This window comes from Hemitrygon akajei, chromosome 7, assembly GCF_048418815.1.
Source record: "Hemitrygon akajei chromosome 7, sHemAka1.3, whole genome shotgun sequence".
NCBI classification, from domain to species: Eukaryota; Metazoa; Chordata; class Chondrichthyes; order Myliobatiformes; family Dasyatidae; genus Hemitrygon; species Hemitrygon akajei.
This window is the reverse complement of record NC_133130.1, coordinates 168,395,461-168,416,712: the sequence shown is the minus strand read 5'-3', so window position 1 is coordinate 168,416,712 and position 21,252 is coordinate 168,395,461. Positions and strand designations below refer to the sequence as shown.

The 21,252-nt window shown below is 40.7% G+C and overlaps 1 protein-coding gene across 4 annotated transcripts in view; it reads left to right on the top strand.

Moving 5' to 3' along the window:
- strbp (spermatid perinuclear RNA binding protein) overlaps window positions 1-21,252 on the top strand; it is a 227,999-nt gene that overhangs the window by 108,381 nt on the left and 98,366 nt on the right. For all 4 annotated transcript variants that reach the window (XM_073052558.1, XM_073052559.1, XM_073052555.1 and 1 more), the window contains exon 2: window positions 8,106-8,297. Coding sequence is in view for 1 of the 4 variants with exons in the window: in XM_073052559.1 (XP_072908660.1) it covers window positions 8,295-8,297 (3 nt within the window). In the remaining 3 variants the exon portion in view is untranslated. The remainder of the gene's footprint in view (window positions 1-8,105; window positions 8,298-21,252) is intronic.

Here is a 21,252-nt window from a genome sequence, read left to right as displayed (position 1 = left end):
GTATAAGAATGAGAAATAAATAAAAATCTCTACTCCTATCCATGAAAACAACATGTCAGCCATCTTTCAGGCCAATCTGATTAAAATTGTACCAAAACTGATGACAACCTCCAGCTTGGAAATGATCTTTTATTGAGTGGGGAGCAGAATTTTTATTCTTGCTATTATATCCATAACCATCTGACAGCATCAGCTGTGATATTCATTTCATGCCAGATGTTGTGCCAAGCATGACAGTCTATAATTAGCAAGCAAGGATGAAGCAGTACAGACATGCTTCTTAACATGGGCAGTACTTGGATTCCATAGCAACATACACAGAATGCTGGAGCAACTTAGCAGGTCAGGCAGCATCTATGGAAATGATAAACAGTCAACATTTCGGGCTGAGATCCTTCTTCAGGACTGGAAAGGAAGAGGAAGACCTCAGAATAAAAAGGTAGGGATAGGGTGGGGAAGGATGACTAGCTAGAAGGTGATAGGTGAATGCAGGTGGATGGGAAAGGAAAAGGGCAGGAGAAGAAGGAATCTGATAGGAGTGAAGAGTGGACCATGGGTGAAAGGGAGGAAAGAGGGCCACCAGGGCGAAATGATGGGCAGGTGAGGAAAAAAGGTTAGGGGCCAGAGGGAGGAATAGAAGCAGAGGGGAAAAAAAAGAACTGATATTCATGTTTCAGGTTTACATCTAGTTTAGTATATGCCAAATGAATGTGATGTTTGTCCAGATTTTCACTATTGTATTTTGACATTATGTTTAACAGCTGGTGTGTCAGCCTTCCTAAATCTTCAGCATCACAGAGCTGTAATAGCATCGTGCTAACCACTACGCTACCATGGCTCTGATTATTTGGTAACTTGCTCTTACTTGTCAAAGAGTTAGGAATTCAGTTCTAAAGTGAATTTAGTGGTCAGAAATGCAAGTAGTAGAAGAGTTGGGGGCATTCTAGGCTCCCTCAGACAGTTGCTTTTGCAGCAAGCAAAATCAGCTTATTCAGAAAATATTCAACACATACAAACAAGCTGGATAAACTCAGCAGGTCGGGCAGCATCCGTTGAAACAAGCAGTCAACGTTTCGGGCCGAGACCCTTCGTCAGGACTGAAGAAGGAGGGGGCAGGGGCCCCATAAAGAAGGTGGGGGGAGGGTGGAAAACCAATCAGAGGAAAGATCAAGGGGTGAGGGAGGGGAAGCAGGGAGGGGATAGGCAGGAGAGGTGAAGAAGGAATCTAAGGGGAAAGCACTATGGGTAGTAGAAGAAGGCAGAATCATGAGAGAGGTGATAGGTAGCTAGAAGAGGAGACAGAGTGAAAGTGGGATGGAGGAAGGGTGAGGGAGGGAATTACCAGAAGTTGGAGAATTCGATGTTCATACCAAGGGGCTGGAGACTACCCAGATGGTATATGAGGTGTTGCTCCTCCAACCTGAGTTTGGCCTCATCATGGCAGCAGAGGAGGCCATGTATGGACATATCCGAATGGGAATGTGAAGCAGAGTTGAAGTGGGTGGCAATCGGGAGATCCTGTCTGTTGTTGCGGACGGAGCGGAGGTGCTCGACGAAGCGATCCCCCAATCTGCGTCGGGTCTCGCCGATGTAGAGGAGGCCGCACCGGGAGCACCGAATGCAATAGATTACCCCAACAGACTCACATGTGAAGTGTTGCCTCACCTGGAAGGACTGTTTGGGGCCCTGAATGATGGTAAGAGAGGAGGTGTAGGGACAGGTGTAGAAAATATTCTGTTTAATGAGGTAAAGAAACTGAATTTATTATGGAAATTACAGCATTTTTTCTGACAAATGAATTGCCAAAGAAAATTGTAATAAGTGGAAGTTAGTTGTATATCTATTATGTGCAGTAAATCAGTAATGTGGCTAAACAGGTGTGGTTACAAGTTTGCAGTTATCCCCATCTGGGAATAATTTGGGGCTTTTTATTATGTGTTAATGAGAGCAAACAAAAAGTTATGAATTAAAGATCCCTCTTTCTGGCCTTGTGCCCTGTCTAGATCTATTCTGACTGCTTGCACAATATTGACCCTATCTAACCTACCATCTGAATTTGCATTCCCAACTTCATCAAACTTACTAGCAAGCATTGCTGTTGCACTTTAGCAAACAGAGGGTGAACATCAGCTCTCTGATACCTTGTACTGGATCATAAACACAAGAGATTCTGCAGATGCTGAAAATCCACAGCAACACCCACAAAATGATGGAAGAACTCAGCAGGTCAGGCAGCATCTATGAAGGGAATAAGCAGTCGGTGTTTTGGGTCAAAACCCTTCATCAGGATAATGGGGCCAGATTTAGAGGCATTCAAATCTGGTAACTAAGAAAGTTACGAGAGTTCAGGTATGATCTTCAGAAAGCTACTTCACGGGTGAAGTGACAATTAAAGACAAAACTTGAATCAACGAGACATCCTGATGAAGAGCCTCGACCCAAAACGTCAACTATTTATTGCCATCGTTAGATACTGTCTGAACAGCTGAGCTCCTCCAGCACGTTGTGTGTATTGTCTCATGAAGTATGCTCAACAGTTGTGGCAGGGGTTAAATGCTATCACCGCTTATAAAGTAAAGTCAAGCGACATAGGCGACAAGAGGGATTTACTTCCAGATGAGTTCAATGCTCGCTTTAACCATCAAAGCGTGGAGAAACCATCACAAACACCTACAGCCCCCAAAGATCCTGTAATTTCAGTCTCTGATGCTGATGTGCGAGCAGACTTCAATAAGTTGATCCCACAAAAAGCTTCCAGTCCGGATGGGGTAACTGGCCAAGGCTAAAGACCTATGCACTGGCTGGAATTTTCACTGAGATCTTTAACCTCTCACTTCAGTAGTTTGAAGTACCCACCAGCTTCAAGGAGACTTCACTTATACCAGTGCCTAACAAGAATGTGGTAACCTGCCTCAAGGACTATCATCCAGAAGCACACATATCCACAGTGATGAAGTGCACTGAGAGGTTGGTGATGAAACATTATCAACTCCTGCCTGAGAAGTCAGTTGGATCCGCTGCAATTTGCCTACCAGTGCAACAGGTCCACAGCAGATGCCATCTCATTTTGGCTCTTCACTCAACCCTGGAACATCTGGACAGCAAAGATGCATATATCAGGATTCCCCTTATCAACTACAACTCAACATTCAATACCATCATCCCTTCAAAACTAAACAATAAGCTTCAAGACCTTGGCCTCAATATCTCCTTGTGCAATTGGATCCTCAATTTCTTCACTTGCAGATCCAGTCAGTTCGGATTGGCAAGAATTTCTTCTCCACATTCTTCATCAGCACAGGTGCATCACATGGCTGTGTGCTTAGCTCCCTGCTCTATTCCCTTTACACTTATGACTGTGTGGCTAAGCACAGTGCCAATACCATATTCACGTTTGCTGATGATGCCATTGACATTGGCCAAATCAAAGATGGTGCCAAATCAGCATATAGGAGAGAGATGGAATATCTGGTTGACTGGTGCCACAACAACCTCTCACTCAATGTCAACAAGACCAGGGAGCTGATTATTGACTTCGGGAGGAGAAAACCAAAGGCCCATGAGTCAGTCCTCATTGGAGGATCAGAGGTGGAGAGGGTCAGCAACTTTAAATTCCTCGGTGTTATCATTTCAGAGCACTTGTCCTGGGCCCAATACATAAGAAAGCTTGTTCAAAAAAGCTGGATGAACTCAGCAGGTCAGTACGGATGCTGCCCGACCTGCTGAGTTCATCCAGCCTTTTTGTATGTCTTGATGTGACCACAGCATCTGCAGTGTACTTTGTGTTTACATAAGAAAGCTCAGCAGCACCTTTATTTAAGATTTGTGACAATTCTAAAATGTTGACAAATTTCTGTAGATGTGTGGTGGAGAATATATTGACTAGGCTGCATTACAGCCTGGTATGGAAAACCAATGCCCATGAATGGAAAATCCTACAAAAAGTAGTGGATACATCCCAGCACATCATGAGTAAAGCCCTTCCAACTATTGAGCACATCTACATGAATAATTGTCGCAGGAAAGGAGCATCCATCCATTAGGGACCCCCATCACTCAGGTCATCCTCTCTTCTTGTTGCTTCCATCAGGAAGAAGGTACAGGAGCTTCATGAGTCACACCTCCAGGTTCAGGAATGGTTTTATCCCTCAACCATCCGGCTCTTGAACCAAAGGGAATAACTTCACTTCCCCATCACTGAACTGTTCCCAAACTCTATGGACTCACTTTGAAAGATTCTTCATCTCATGCTCTCAATATTTATTGCTTATTTATTTATTATTATTATTTTTCTTTTTGTATTTGCACAGTTTATTGACTTTTGCACACTGGTTGAACATCCAAGTTGGTGCAGTCTTTCATTGATTCTAGTATGGTTATTATTCTATTATGGATTTACTGAGTATACCCAGAAGAAAATGAATCTCAGGGTTGTATATGTGTAATAACTCTACTTTGAACTTCTGAGCTTACAATGGTCATTATCATCTGTCTGCCACCCCTCTGGAAACTGTAATTGACTTTGTCAAAGGCAGCCAAGATTTCAAGAAAGGATAATGTGACTTCCTCTGGTTGAATATTGTTTACTTGTTAGATGAGGGTAATGTTTCCTTTAAGGTGTGTACATGTGTGCGTGCACACATCTTTTGCTACTGGACCACAAAGGAATTTAAAATGCGCAGTAAAGCTTGTCACCCTCTACCTCGTTGGCGTGTTAAGTATATTTACAATTGTACACAATCATATTTCCTTTTCTGTTTTCTGATGCAAAAAGTGTTGGACAGTGTGGAGTTTATGATAATTTGTCTGCAGATTTTAGAACTGGCTTATTAATACTGTATTTATTGAAGAAATTATTTAGTGTGCACTTGTTGTTATCACTGGCCAAAAAATTGCACAGCACAAGATTTTTTGCACACACTGATCATTACAAATTAGAGGGCACATTGCCATTGAAGAAACAAAGCCTTTTCTGGATGAGTTAAAACAAGGCTGAAAGAAGCAGGTGTCTGTATGCTTCCAATGCATAGCTCCATATTCTCTATAAGATCCTGAAAGCAACTTCTTCATTTTAAGTCATTGTGGACCAGTGATTTCCAAGCAATAGTGGCAGTGTTGCATTATTTCAAAGACTCTTACAGCAAATCCTGAATCTTTTCATCTGTCCACCTGGTAATCTTTTCCTGGTACAGAGCTTGGAATAGAGTGTCTGGTTTGGGAGTCTGGTGTCAGGTACATTAAAGATGTGGCCTGCCTGATGGAGCCAAATGGTGTGACTAGAGTCTTAGTGCTGGGAATATTGGCCTGGCAGAAGATGCTGCCTAAATTCCACTATGGATGGTTCCCAGCCCAGCTACAAGATGAGGAGTGTTGGGCATGGAGCTAGCAACCCCATCCCATTAAAAACCCAGAGCTACAAAAATGCCAACAGAAACTCTAAAGACCTCATCCCTGGGAGAGGAAGGACCTTTGAAGATGGGCTACAGCTGGGGACAACTTGAAAGACTGGCCCAGGATAGAGGACTCTGACATGCTCCTGTCAGTGGCCTTTGTGCCCCAGTAGGGGTGATGGGCTGAAGTATGTAAGAAGATGTTGGTTCACTTATCCTTCCAGTGTATTCAAGTGGTGATGCCATTTGTAGAATCCATCATTAAGGACCCCCATCACCCAGGATTCTTCTCTTTGCTACCATCAAGGAGGTGGTTCAGGAGCCCAAAGACACACACTGAACACTTTAGGAACAGCTTCTTCCCCTTCTTCATCAGATTTCTGAATGGACAATTAACCCATTTCCCAACCTGCCGAAAGGCTTCAGTCTGAAACGTTGACTGTACGTATTTTTCTAGATGCTATCTGGCCTGCTGAGTTCCTGTAGAATTTTGTGTGTGTTGCTCAGATTTCTAGCATCTGCAGATTCTCTTGTTTCTTATTATTTTCCCCCCTTTTTCACTACTAATTTAATTTATCTTTCTTGTAATTAAGTTTTTTTATTATATACAGTGGCCCTCCTTACTGCGAGGGTTTGGTTTCGGGACCCCTCGTGGGTACCAAAAAACACAGATGCTCAAGTCCCTTATTCAACCTGTCTCATTGTGGTGGACCTTAGGACCCAGTGGAACCCCAGACCTTATTTAACCTGTCTCAGTGTGGTGGACATTAGGACTTGGCGTAGGAGCTCTGAATCCGCAGTGTTTCTGTTCATGAAAATAATCACGATCACGATTAAAAATAAAGTGGAAATAATAAATCGATCAGAAAGAGGTGACATGCCATCGGTCATTGTAAAAGCGTTAGGCTATGTCAGTCAACGATTGGAACAATTTTAAAGGATAAAGGGAGAAAGGCCCTGCCCCAATGAAAGCTACAATTATTACTAAGCAGCACAGTGGTTTTATTATTGGGTTTTGGGGTTTTGAGTTTTTGATCCTCCACATCAACCTGGCACGCATGGAGAGCGCACTCGATAGTGGTCTGTCACTGGATCGAACTCGGGAAATTCCATTCCCGAGCCCGGCGCTGAAACATATGTTCTTAAATGTTTTATATGCATAGAAAGGTAAAATATATACTATATACTATGACAAACGTTTGACTAACTGACGCTTAATAATACCAGATGTACCTGTTCCGACTTACTTAGTAAGCGAACTTCAGATTTTTTTCGATCCTGATTCACAATAACCCACACACATCCTCCCGTATACTTTAAATCATCTCTAGATTACTTATAATGCCTAATACAATGTAAATGCTATGTAAAATAGTTGTTATACTGCATTGTTTAGGGAATAATGACAAGAAAAAAAGTCTGTACATGCTTGAACAGCAAGCGCTGGAAGAGCACTTCCAGGTTTTCTCGATTCGCGGTTGGTTGAATCTATGGATGTGGAACTCGCGGATAAGGAGGGCCGACTGTATTGCAATGTACTGCTGCTGCAAAATACCATATTTCACGACATATGCTAGTGATATTAAACCTGACTCTGATTCTGAACAGTCCACCCCCTTGGCAAATGTACAAAAACAAAAGGTTGCATTTTCCTTGGTAATAGTGAATTCATACTCTGATATCTAAGAATGTTTGCTTGAGATTGTGAAATCTGCAGTCCAATTAGCACTTTAGTGTCTCTATTGTTTTCCTTTGAAAGTTGCACCCTGCTGTAGTCTGTCTGCTTTATGTCTGAGATTTTTCTTTCACCAAATAACCTGTGCACCCAGGGGTTTTGTCTCTTCAATTAAAAATGTGTTAAAATGCAATATATAAACAACACATTTTATCCCACTCATAAAGGGTGGTAGTATTTTATCTAGATTCCACCATAACACTTTTGTATTATTGGGTGCTTAAGAAATGTGGCATTTTAGACTTTTGCAAATGATTGGAATATTCCAAAACTAGTAAACTGATCAGTACGTGAACGTTCATGAGTAAGGTCACTGTATGTGTAAAATATGCATTCAAATAAATTGGAAATAATTCATCTTCATGCAGTGTTTGAATGTAGATCATCAGTTTTAAAAATCTGAACTGTCATTTAAATACACAAACAAGGTTCTGTTGATGCTGGAAATTGAGCAGTACACACACACACAAAATACTGGTGGAATTCAGCAAATATTCATGGAAGGTTTTGGCCTGAAACGACAACTGTTCATTGCGTGACCATAGATGCTGCCTGACCTACTGAGTTCCTCCAGCATTTTGTGGGTGTTGCTCACAGTCATTTAAATATTGTGGTTGTATTTAACAGCAGGTTTGTGGTTTCTGACTATGTCAAATGAGAAAAAAGAAATTTTGACATATTCAATCTATCCAGAAACTTGGTGATATGGATCGAGCAAGCATTCAATTAGGTGTGTTGCAGACTGCTGGTTCCACATTCCCCAGAGCCTTAGCTGTTAGTTCAACCACTTTTTTAAAGTAGTTACCTCATCTTACGTAGGTTTTGTGATTTAGCTTTCATTCCATGTTACGTAATATTTTAAAACAGATTTGCAATTCTCCCCTTAATTTAATCATATCTTTTAAATTACAGTCCTTGAGCAAGTGTTTTTTTTTTGCTGCACAATTTTCACTTTGAATTGCTGTGTCCTTTTTCTCTAGGTACGTTACAAAGAACGCCTTACTGTACCATTTGCTATTTTAAGATCTGAGTTGTCGAGGGATTAGAAGAGCTTATGAGGAAGTTCTGTTGCAAAAAGGAAAACCAGTGGCTAAAGGAGACTGCAGAAAGTAAGGAGCATCGAACAGGACAAGACACAAAAAGGAAGCTGGAATAGCAAGTAGAGAATCATGGTACGTCCTTGGGCTTTGTCACTTACGACCTTGTGTTTTATGTGAAAAATTAAAAGTGATCTAATGGATGTTATCGGCATATCCCAATAAAAACATTCAACAAAAATCTATCCAATAGCTTAATAATAAGTACCTGGGTAGTGAAATTCCTTATGCAAGGTATAACATTCTTGATTTATTGCCAGGATTTTAAACCACATGAAATCTCAAGAGTCTGCAGCATATGAATTATTAATTGCATAGAGGATGTTCATAAATTACGTGCTGTAATGAAACTAGCGTTAACATGCTGCTGTAAAATGCCAAATGACCTTGGTCTCCACTGCATAGCTGAAATTTTGGGTGCTCGTCATTGTCCTGTCTAGCAGAATCATTGCAGAATGAATCGGGATGCTCTCAGAGATGTATCAGCTGGCTTGGCTGTTGTTAGGTAAACGGATGCTGCGTGTCAGCACTATTTAATCTTCTGCTCAAATTACGTTATTACACCACCTAATTATATGGTGAAGTCAAGAAGCACTAATGATTATAAGGGAAGTACTGCTCTAAATATATACTAATAATGTTAAAAATTACATTTTTGTAATTGTGACCATGGACTTTTTGCAGTCTTATTTTCACGTTTCTCTTGAAACCAGACCTAGCACTAACAGTGCAAGTGCAGTTTTGATTGAAGGCTGATGCTTGATAAAACTATACTCTGAATTTATTTGTGGGTTTTCTGGATACAAAATGTAATTGTTAATGTCACAAAATTCTCCTGATAGCTAATGAATGTGTGGCGTGTGCACCTATTGTTAATTGATAACAGAAATTAAGGGAGGTAGAAAAGGGAGGAGCGCCATGGTAGCACAGTGGCTAACAACGCTATTACAGTTCGGGGTATCAGATTTCTGTACTCGGGTCCGCTGTCCTCTGTAAGAAAGTTTGTATGTTTTTCCCGAGTGCGCATGTGTTTCCTCCGAGTGCTCTGTTTTCCTCCCACAATCAAAAGACATATCAGATAGTAGCTTAAATGGTCATTGTATATTGTCCTATGATTAAGCAAGGGTTAAATTGGTGGGTTGCCTGGTGGTGTAACTTGTTAGGCTGGAAAAGCCTATTCGTGCTGTATCTGAAAATAAAGAATGGAAGAAACAGTAATGAACTATGGGAAGCATTATGTTGTCATTTACCTTGGCTTGGTTAATACAATAAACATTTAAGTTATACCTTACATATTATGTGTGAGTTGCTCTTTTATAGTCTGCTTAGGAGCATCCAAATAGCAGATATATATTAGGCTGATCATTACTAATTATGTATTTTAAAAAATTCCAAGAACAGATAACAAAGGCACAATGATGCAGAACGTATAATCTATAACAAAAACTTTGATTCCAGAGGATTAACAGACACTTGCATTTAAGAAAGAAGAGTGTAAATGTCCAGCGAACTATAGAGCTGTGCTAATAACAGTCTTAAATGGAGAACATTTCAAAACCAAAAAGACAGTCAATAGAAATAGAATAGTGAAGAATCCACGTGGATTTTTGAAGTGTGGTTTGATCAATGTCTCTGAATTCTTTGAAGAGCTAACAGAGGATTTGGCTGAGAGGATAATGTACGAGATGCAGTATATGAATAATGCTAAAAGGCCATAGGTCAAAATGTGGCAGCTTATCAAAGAGTAAAATGTGAGTAACTGGTGTTAACAAATGAATGAAATACTCAGATAGTTAACTTTAATTTAGAAAGTGGAGACTGGAAATTGGGTTTCCAGGAGTCTATACTAAGGTTGCAATCTCCCACAATTTACTGTATATTATCTGTTTAGGCGTTGGAACCAATGGATAATGGATAGTGTGAGGATAGTGGGTGTTGAGGGATGCCTCAAATTTGAAGAGAACATTTATAATCTTTCAAAAGGGCAAATGATTTTCAGTGTTGGGAAGCACGGATATAATATTTTGTTAAGAAAATAATGTGTCCCATTTTACTTGATGATCTTAGAAATAAGTACAGAGGTCAGGAAAAGCTGAATCAATGACTAACAAAGCAACAGCAAAAGAACATACAACATCAGAATTATTTCCAAGAGGGATAGAATTGAAATTCTAGAGAAGTTATTGATAAGCTTTGTACTGATCCATGGTTTTAATGCTGTTTAATTCTGGTTATCTTATTTTATATTTTAAGAGTCTGATACCAGATATGCAAGCTTATGGTTAATGGGTAGGGATAGAAAAGAAAGGCTGAGGATGATCTTATTAAGATCATAAAAATATCTGTAGGATTTCTTCATGCAAGAAGCCTTCTAAATCTGTGAGAACCTGGATACTATTCCTGATAATGGTAGATGGTTTAAAATTACATTGCTAGTAAATACAGTCTGATGTATGATTATTTTTTCTCTCTATTTTGTCCTTCTGGGGTCACATTTGCTGAGGTATTTTATGTTAATAACTGCCCATAACTTGTTATGAAAATATGATCTTAGCTTATCAATTTATTTATCAAACAATTTAAGAGCTTGTTAAGGTCCACAGTTTTAACATAATCAACATTTGTAAGTTTATGTACAAACAAGAATTCAGTGGGGAGATGTCTGCGGTGTTTTTAAACCAGTTGTTTCTCCAGCTGTATTTTTGACTAGGCTTTTGATATAGAGTCATCCTTTATGTTGTTGATAAAGAGTCAAGTATTCTCTATATCACTGATAGAAAGTTGAGTGTCATATGTTTTACCTACCGACTAAGTTCTCTGCCATCATCCTGACGATGGTGTACATTCCATCCCTGGCAGATGTCAAGCTGGCACTGCAAGAGCTGTGCACCATGATCAACAGTCATGAGCTTTCTTAATTATCGATGGGGACTTTAACCAAACTAGCTCGAGCAAGCCTCAAACCAACTACTATCGACATGCCATCTGCAGAACCAAAGGAGACAACACACGTGATCACTATTACAGCACCATCAAGAACGCTTACCAACCCATCCTGCTCCTGGACTTTGGCAAGTCCAATCAACTCTCGGCATATAGGCAGAGTCTGGGACTGCAGCTCAGTCATGGAGACTGAGTACGGTCAAGGGAAACGGGGTAGTGCTTCCAAGACTGCTTTGAATCGGTGAGGTGAACGATATTCAGGCACCCATCTTCAGATCTGAATGACTATGCCTTGGCTCTCATTGACTTCATGAAGAACTGTATGCATGTGTGTGTGTGTGTGTGTGTGTGCGCGCCTTTGAGAATATACCAAGTCTTCCCAAACCATAAGCCTTAGATGAACCAGGAGATTTACAATCTGTTGATGTCTATCCAGAGCTCTGCAGTAAGTAGTGGTACAACCTATGGAAGGGCATTGTTAGTTTGTGGATAACTGATGAAAACAAGATTGAGCAATGCTGGGAAGCATCACAATGAATAGAAAGACTTGTATTATGCAGCATCTTTCCTGACCAGAATTCTCACTGCTGCAGTTTAGAAGGATCAACACCCACACACAGCTGTGAGGAAATAACACTTTGATAGTCTCTTAACTTCTAATAAACAATCCCTACTATTCATCCTGTATTTTCTTTATCCAACTGGCCCTATCAACTACCCCCTCTTTCCCCTCTCTACCCTCTTGATCTACCCGTCACGTACACATTGCTCCCTGTGGTTCCCTTCTCATTTCTTTCCCTTTATTCCATGGTCCACTGTCCTCTCCCATCAGATCCCATCCTCAGCCCTTTGTCACTTCCACCTGTCTCAGTTTCTTAGACCATTTTCACTCTTTCCCACCCTCATCTGCCTTTTACCCCCCTCTCACTTGCATCCACTTATCTCCCACCAACTCTTGCTCCATTCCCTGTCCCCCCACCAAATTTTTATACTGGCTAGCTCCCCTGTTTCTTTCTAGTTCTGATGATGAGTCTTGACCTGAAATGTTGGCTGCCAATTGATAAATGCCTGACCCCCTGAAAACTTGCAACATTTTGTGTATTGCTGTTATAGTGATGTTGACTGAGTATGGCGAATTTCTTGCTTCTTGTTAAAATAGTCCGACAGAATCTTTTACATCTACTTAAAAGAGCAGACAAGGCCTTGATTTCATAATTTCCATGACAGTCGCTATGTCTAATACTTGCAGCCTGTGTCAATTTAGACCTGTGCTACATTTCTGGAGTAGAGTTGCCTGTTGTCCAGGTGAAGAAGGAGCAGTTGGGCAAGATGCAGTAGATGTCCACTGCACGCATGCTCCATGCTCTCATTTTAGTTGCTTGTTGTTCAGCACTTGTTCTCAAGTAGGACCATAATATCTACTTCGAGTGATGTTCTGGAAGTAGTGGTAAGGGGAGGACTAATACAATATCCAGGCAAGATTGATGGGCAGACAGTCTGGGGAAAAAGGATTTTGAAGAGCATGGCTTCCCTCTGCACACCAGGGGTCTGGATACAGGACAAAGCGATCCAAAGCACATACACCAACTAAGGAACAGTTGCTTTACTAATTTCATGTATCATCGTTTGTCAGCTTATAGTTTATATTGACTTTTAACACCTGTATTGTGAATGTTAAGTAACAAATTCAAGCAAAGGTCAATATCCATAACTGCTAGCCAGTTCTGTATAACAATGGCATTTCTCTGTTTAGAACAAAGAACAGAGAACAATGTAGTGACGGGTGCCACGCTGTTATTTGAGACTTGAGTGTGCGTTGTTCTGGATCCAGTTATTTTATTTTATTATTGGTAATGACATTGTGATGTGTATGAAGATGGCTAAATAGATGAACATTACTTTCACATGGGTGACAGAAGATTAGGGATGATGTAGCATGAGTGGTTTTGATTTTCAAGATCCTCTTTTCTTCTTTGCTTCCTGTCTTTTAGCTTCATCTTATGAGCAAGGACTAATTTTTATGCAGGTACAAAAAACAGTAGGTTGTTGTTCCAATAGTATGTGTCAATGTTGAAATACTTTAGAAGTGTTCGAAGGAGAGTCTTTGAATTTTTTTTTGTCCAACATGTGACCACTTGTTCTCCATAAAGTAGCTGATTTGCTATGTCATCAGACATTCATCTGATGCTTAACCTACCAGATTTGTTATTTGTTCCGCATTGCGTAAATGATGAGGAGGTTTGTTTGAGGCAGGATCTGTGCACCTTGCCACTTGATCTGAAGTATTCTGTGCAGTAAGGTCATGTAGATATGGTAAAGTTGTCTGGCATGTATGCTGTACACTGTCCATGAATTACAGGCATAATTTGGGTATCCGCACATCTGCGGCTTGGTCTTTAGGCAAATTCTTCTTCATTCCCACACTACACTTCTCAAGCTTCCAAATGCAGAGCAGGCTTTTGCTGCCCTTTGTCGACCTCATTCTCAGCGCTGACTGACCTTGAGGGAGTGCTGCCAATGTACGTATGTAAACTTGCCCGCTTCTGAAAGCCTCTGTCCAATCAAAGGATGTTTAGTTCTGTGGGGGAGGGAGGTGCTGTTTGATGCCAGTTGCGCATTATTTCTGTTTCCTTTGTGCTAATTGTGAGGCCAAAATTGTCATAGACACAGTCATCACCAAAGAGGAGTTCCCTTACTGTGCTTTCTTGTATTTTGGTTTTGGCTCAGAGTCCCCTTAGGTTTCATGTCCTGGTTGATTCCGTCTTCTTTAACAGGGTCGGCATCAGACAGCATTGTTGAGAATATCATACTTAACAGTGTGGAAGCAGGTACATAGTTTTGTTTGAAAGTAAAGATTATAGTCATCTGCATATATGTATAGAGGCAGTAATAAACGTACCTGCACCAGCATCATACCTGCATAACGTCTGATAGGCAACGTTTACAAGAAAAACATAAATTAAACATATATACAACTTTTCACTCCACTGGTGATTGGGAATGGGTCTGACGACTCTCCGTTAGTCAGTACTCTGTGATCATCATCGTATCATTCTCACTGTGATGGTGTGGTTTTCCTCCAGGTGCTCCAAAGATGTACCAGTTAATAAGTTAATTGGTCATTGTAAATTGTCCTGTGATTAGGCCAGGGTTAAATAGGTGGGTTGCTGGCAACATAATTCTTTAGGCCAGAAGGGCCTGTTCCATGCGGTATCTCTAAATAAATAAAAATCATGGAATTGTCAGTTGTGACAAACTTCTTGGGGCAACCATATTTGGCCATGACCTTCCATAGACCTCCACAACAACAGTGTCAAAAGATTTAGTGAGACCAACAAAAATAATGAGCAAGCTACAGTTCTTCTCTTGGCACCTCTCTTGGAATTGTCATACTACCAAGTTGATGTCCACTAACAATGACCTTCATGGAAACTAACATGGCGAGTGGTCAGTTAGTTTAACATGGTAGGTGATCAGTCAATTTAATACAGTGAGTGGTCAATCATTTCAACAGGACTGTAGTGTGGATTTTAGCAGCAGTCTAGTAAACACATTACTCAGTGACTATCACAGACTTGATGGTTCCCATAAAGCTTGTAACATGTGCAATTAAGGCAACCTTGGTGCTTTTTCTTGTTCCATAGAACCTGAAGTGGCTCTCTCAGTTTCTCAATCAACAGTGAGCCCCCTTCCGTGGTAAAGCAGCCACTCCTGGAGCTGATACTGACTTTTGAACTTCTGCCAGGTCTAGGAGTTCAGCAAGAGTTAGGTTTGTTGGAAGTGTGACTAAGGGAAAGGAGGGGGCATGACAAACAACAGAGCAAGTCCATCGGAGAGTAGACCAGTTAACTCGTGGGTACAGAAGATGTGTATGATTCTAAATGAAAACTTTGCTGTTGGCGTCATGGGAGAGGGGGAGTTGATATAAGCATTGAAAATAAGGAGGTAAAATATGCAGGGTTGGAAATTGAAATCATTGGAAACAAAGACGCTTTAAGTGGTCACGCATTTTTACAATGCTCCAAGAGTTTTAAAAGCAATGAATGGCAAGTGTTAGATCAGAATACAATATTCTTGTCTTTTCTGGCTTCAGGGTCAGTGCTGGAGACCATAAGACAAAGGAGCAGAATTAATCCATTCAGCACATCAAGTCTGTTCCACCATTCCATCATGGGTGATTTGTTATCCATCTCAACCCTATTCTCCTGCCTTCTCCCTGTAACCTTTGACGCCCTTACTAATGAAGCTGTCTACCTATGCTTTAAATATACTCAATAATCTGGTCTTCACAGCCATCTGTGGAGCAAAATGCCTCATGTAGTGCCTGCCATTGGTTCCCAGCTTTTTTATGCTATGCACCAAAACCATTAAGCAACGGGTCTGTGGACCCCAGGTAGGGAATTGCTGTTTTTTCAGAAGATTTGAGGTTACATGGTTTAACCCCTGTTTAAGCTGAGTAATCACAGGCCATTTAACCTAATAGTGGGGATTTTTGAATATCAATAAAGAGTAAATAATTTGAAAAAGTTCTAAGCAACAACATAAAGCAGTGTTGAAACATATGTAAATCCATGAGAGTCTGCATTGATTTAAAGGAAGCCTTATTGATTTGATACAGAAAGAAACTTTGAGGATTGTGTATTTGATGTACTTTATGTGGATTCTGGCAAAACATTTAAAAAAGGCCCAATTATTATATCAGTCTGGAAAATAGAAGTCCATAGGATCCAAGGGAAAGTAGCGGGTTAGGTTGAAATTGCAATAATGGCAGAAAACAAGTTGAGAGTTTTAATTACTGAGATATGTGTGCTATGCAGTTCCACGCAGCTGAATACCGACTGGGGCATTTGTGCTTTTTGTGCTTATATACTGACCTGCATGTAAGGACATGATTAACAAGTGAAACTGAAGCTGAAAGTGTGATTGATAATAAAGAATGTGCTTGATGTGGAAAGATTTCAATGGGCAAGGTTGGTGGGGCATAAACATAGCAAAAGGTATTCAGTCCCAGGAAGCATGAGATAAATGTAGTTTGTGGAGAGTGCACAAGGTAGGGAATGTACATCGACGATTAAAAGAAATAAATACGATGGATACTGGCTGGTCAGATTTCTTCAGTATCATAAAGACACGAGAGTGCCGATGCTAGACTGTAGAGCAATAAAACAATCTGCTGGAGTAACTTTGCTTTATAAAACTGTAGTTAGACCGCATCTGGAGTATTGCATACATTTCTGGTCACCTCATTGTAGGAAAGATGTTGAGGTTGTGGAGAGGGTGCAGAAGTGGTTCATCAGGATGCTGCCTGGATTAGAGGGCATATGCTATAACAAGAGGTTGGACAAACCTAGATTGTTTTCTCTGGAGCGGTGGAGGCTAAGGGGAGTTCTGATGGAGGTTTCCAAGATTATGAGAGGCAGAGGTAGAGTAGACGGATAGTATCTTTTTTCACAGGGTGAAAATGTCTAATACTGGAGGAGGGATCATTTCAAAGGAGATGTGAGGGTCAAGTTTTTTCACAGAGTGGTGGGTGCCTGGAATGCACTGCCTAGGGTGGTGGTAGAGGCAGATACATTACGGACTTTTAAGAGATGTTTAGATATGCACATGAATGCCAGGAAAATGGAAGGATATGGACATAGTTTTAGGCAGAAGCAGTTAGATTAGTTGACCATTTTGATTACTACCGGTAATTTAATTGGCTCAGCACAACATTGTGGGCCAGAGGACCTGTTCCTGTGCTGTACTGGTCTGTGTTTTATGTTCTAACTCAGTGGGTCGAGCAGCATCTGTGGGAGAAAAGGAATTGTTGGTGTTTTGGGTTGAAACCATGCATGAAGAGTCGTCATGGTTCTACCACAGGCACTGCTAGACCTGCTGAGTTACTCCACAGAACATTTATTGCTATCATGCAGTACTCAAATTATGAATAAATGCATATAATAAATAATGACTATTCAGAATGTTTAACAGTGGTTTTTATGTACCCAATTTATGTTGTTAGTAAAATGTGTTCTGTAATTACAGCAATCTTATGAAACTAGATTATGCTTCCTTAGTGAGAAACTCAGTGGGACTGTATATTCAACCTACAATAAATGCTTCTAATAAATATATGCCCTTAAGTGGCTTTTGTAGTTCATAACCAAGGCCTTAAAATTAAGGGAATTCCACTATTAAGTTATAAAATAGGTTGCATGGTTTGTTTGTATAACTGGTTATAAAATTAAGACTGTGCTCATTTATGGTGAAAAACCACACTTTTTCTTTAAACCCCACTTTTTCATCTCTGGCTATAAGAAATCAAAGGATGTATTTGGTTAATTACTTAGAATCTGTCTCCTGATTCCTAAACTTTGGACATAGCTCAGTGAATTTCATTGGTGAATAGATATATTAATAATTTAGGCTAGTACCACTTTCATCTTCTCAGTTGTCACAACATGTAATAAAATCCTGGTCACCTAATCAGTGATAACCTTTTGATTAAAAGTAGAAGTTAGTTTGCTCAATGGCTATTACCTCATAAATGAAACTTACAATCTTCAACTTAAGATTGGGGCATGGTTATTTTCCCAGAGTGTAAGAAATAAAAATTAACAAGTTCAAACCACGGTATCTGGTAGGATGAATACAAGTTAGGGAAGAATGAAACTGATATTAAATTAGTAAGCAGAAGTAAAGTAAAAATAAATTAGTGCTAGGTGCCTGAAAAAGCATCTTCATCACAAATAGTTGGGGGATGGGCAGCTGTGGATGAGGATAATGAAACAAGCCCTACAGTTAGAAATTCTTCAATTGAAGGCAGGAAAAAAAACAGTGGCAACAACTGGAGAAAAAATGGCAGACTGACAAAGGCAAATCAATGATTTACGCTTAGAGGGAGAAAGCAGATCTAAGTATTGGAATGTAGAACCAGTAGTTTCCTCCCACAATCTAAAGACATACTAGTTAGTAGGATAATGGATCATTGCAAATTGCCCTGTGATTTGACTAGGGTTAAATTGGTGGGTTGCTGGGTGGTGCAGCTTGAAGGGCTGGAAGGACCTGTTCCACGCTGTATCTCTGAATAAAAATTAAAAAATAAAATATAAACAGTTTTTCTGTTTTGCTGGATGGGTTAATATTGGGCACAATAACAAAAGGTCTTCTCTGCTTATTTTTAATTAATGGAATGAGAACTTTCATATCTATTTGAAAGAATAGGTATGTATTCAACATCTAATCTTAAAGATGAAATCTTGGAATGCACAGCTTCTTGCTGTTTCTGCAGTACAATGTCATTTCAAACCCTCCTCCAGGGTGTGAACACACAGTTTTTTGCCTCACGGTAAACTCGCTGTCACTGAGTTAAGTTAATTGTGGAGGATAATGTTGGTGCTGACACCAGATTGTGATCTATCCATGGGAAAAAATGCAAGAAATATATGATGTCTAATTTAGGGAACACATTAGAATAATGGAGGAGGAATGGCTTAGTTCTTTGTGATTTCATAATTCAAATCAAGCATGGCTATAAACTGGCACAACGCAGAGTGATGTGAACCTTAAAGAACCACGTGACTCTTTGCATGGGATAGCAAGTGTAATCTCTCACTAAGGAAGTATAATCTAGTTTCATAAGATTTCTTTATTACAAAACATTTTTATGATGCCTAGCAGTGGGTCTGGACTGACTCACTCTAGAGTGTATTTGATTGTAAGCAAAATGGAAGAACCTGCCTATTATAAATGGAGAGTTTTAAGCAAGTTGGCTTATCTGGTGATTTTTTAAAAATAGTACTTGATAATGAAATCCATCTTATCAACATGGATAATGGGTTGTTGGAAATTCTTATCCCAGTTTGACTCCCAAAAGAGACTGTAGTTTCATGTCCTAACAACTGATTACCTGTGTAATAAGAACATGGGTGTAGGAGATGGCCACTTGGCTCCTCAGGCCTGCCCTCCCACTCAGAAAAATCATGGCTGTTCTGCTCCAGGCTTCATCTCTCCTTGGTCAGTTCCCTATACCACCAGCACCCTGATCTTAAAAGAAAAATCCACTTCCTCTTTATGTAGATATAGTCTCCACTATCCCGAGGTAGAGAAATCTAGAGATTTACCTGATATATATTTCTTATTGTAATTTATGGTATATTTGATGTATTACACTGTACAGCTGCTGTGAAATAACAAATTTCACGGCATATGTCCATCATAATAAACCTGATTTTGAGTTCCTACCTACTTCAGTTTTAAATGACTACTCCGTAATCTTCTATGTTTTCCATTTTGAGCTTCTTCCACCAGAGGAAACATCTCAACATCTACCTGATCACACCCTCTATGGATTTTATCTTTCAACAAGATTACCCCTCATTCTCCCAAACACCATATTGTTAAACCATTTATGATTAAATATCCTTTTAATCTCGGGAATTAGCTTGGTGAATCTCTTAGATTACCTACTGTACACAGGACAAAATAGTTTCAAGCCACATTCCATCATTGTCTGATGGAGCAATAGAGGTTTTAGGGCATACTGTGCACAGGCTGTATGCTTCGATATGTAGAACCCCAAGAAGCAATATGGAAAGTTGCCCTATATATCATGTGGTCATAGGAAAATGCCACAAGTAACCAAAGAACTAAATGTTTTGAAGTTCAGGTGACTTACTAAGCATGTACTGTATTTGAGTGATTTGTTGAAAGCACATGTAGCGTAGCGGTTAGCATGATGCTATTACAGCTTTTGAGACACTGGAGTTCAATTCTGGCATCCTGTGTAAGCAAGAATGTACATTCCTTCCCATGACTGCATGTGTTTCTTCCCACAGTCCAAAGACATACCAGTTACTAGGTTAATTGGACATTGAAAATTGTCCCGTGATGAGGCTAGAGGTTAAATAGGTGGGTTGCAGGACAGTGTGGTTCAAAGGGCTGGAAGGGCCTATTCCACACTGTATCTCTAAATAAATATGCAAATATTAAAATTATGCTTTAACTATGCATAAAGACTTCACTGACAAACAAGCTACAAGGCAAGACTATAACACACACAAGATGCTGGTGGAACACAGCAGGCCAGGCAGCATCTATAGGGAGAAGCGCTGTTGACGTTTCGGGCCGAGATCCTTCATCAGGACCAACCGAAAGGAAAGATAGTAAGAGATTTGAAAGTAGTGGGAGGAGGGGGAAATACGAAATGATAGGAGAAGACCGGAGGGGGTGGGATGAAGCTAAGAGCTGGAAAGGTGATTGGCGAAAGTGATACAGAGCTGGAGAAGGGAAAGGATCATGGGACGGGAGGCCTCAGGAGAAAGAAAGTGGGGGGAGCACCAGAGGGAGATGGAGAACAGGCAAACAACTAAATATGTCAGGGATGGGGTAAGAAGGGGAGGAGGGGCATTAACGGAAGTTAAAGAAGTCAGTGTTCATGCCATCAGGTTGGAGGGTACCCAGCCGGGATATAAGGTGTTGTTCCTCCAACCTGAGTTTGGATTCATTTTGACAATAGACATGGATAGACATATCAGAATGGGAATGGGACGTGGAATTAAAATGCGTGGCCACTGGGAGATCCTGCTTTTTCTGGTGGACCGAGCGTAGGTGTTCAGCGAAACGGTCTCCCAGTCTGCGTCGGGTCTCACCAATATATAAAAGGCCACATCGGGAGCACCGGACGCAGTATACCACACCAGCCGACTCACAGGTGAAGTGTCGCCTCACCTGGAAGGACTGTCTGGGGCCCTGAATGGTGGTGAGGGAGGAAGTGTAAGGGCAGGTGTAGCATTTGTTCCATTTACAAGGATAAGTGCCAGGAGGGAGATTGGTGGGAAGGGATGGGGGGGACGAGTGGACAAGGGAGTCGTGTAGGGAGCGATCCCTGCGAAAAGCAGAAAGGGGGGGAAGGAAAAATGTGTTTGGTAGTGGGATCCCGTTGGAGGTGGCGGAAGTTACGGAGAATTATACGTTGGACCTGGAGGCTGGTGGGGTGGTAGGTAAGGACAAGGGGAACCCTATCCCGAGTGGGGTGGCGAAGAGATTCGAGACCATCTCGGTGGGGGATGGAGGTATATAGGGACTGGACGTCCATGATGAAAAT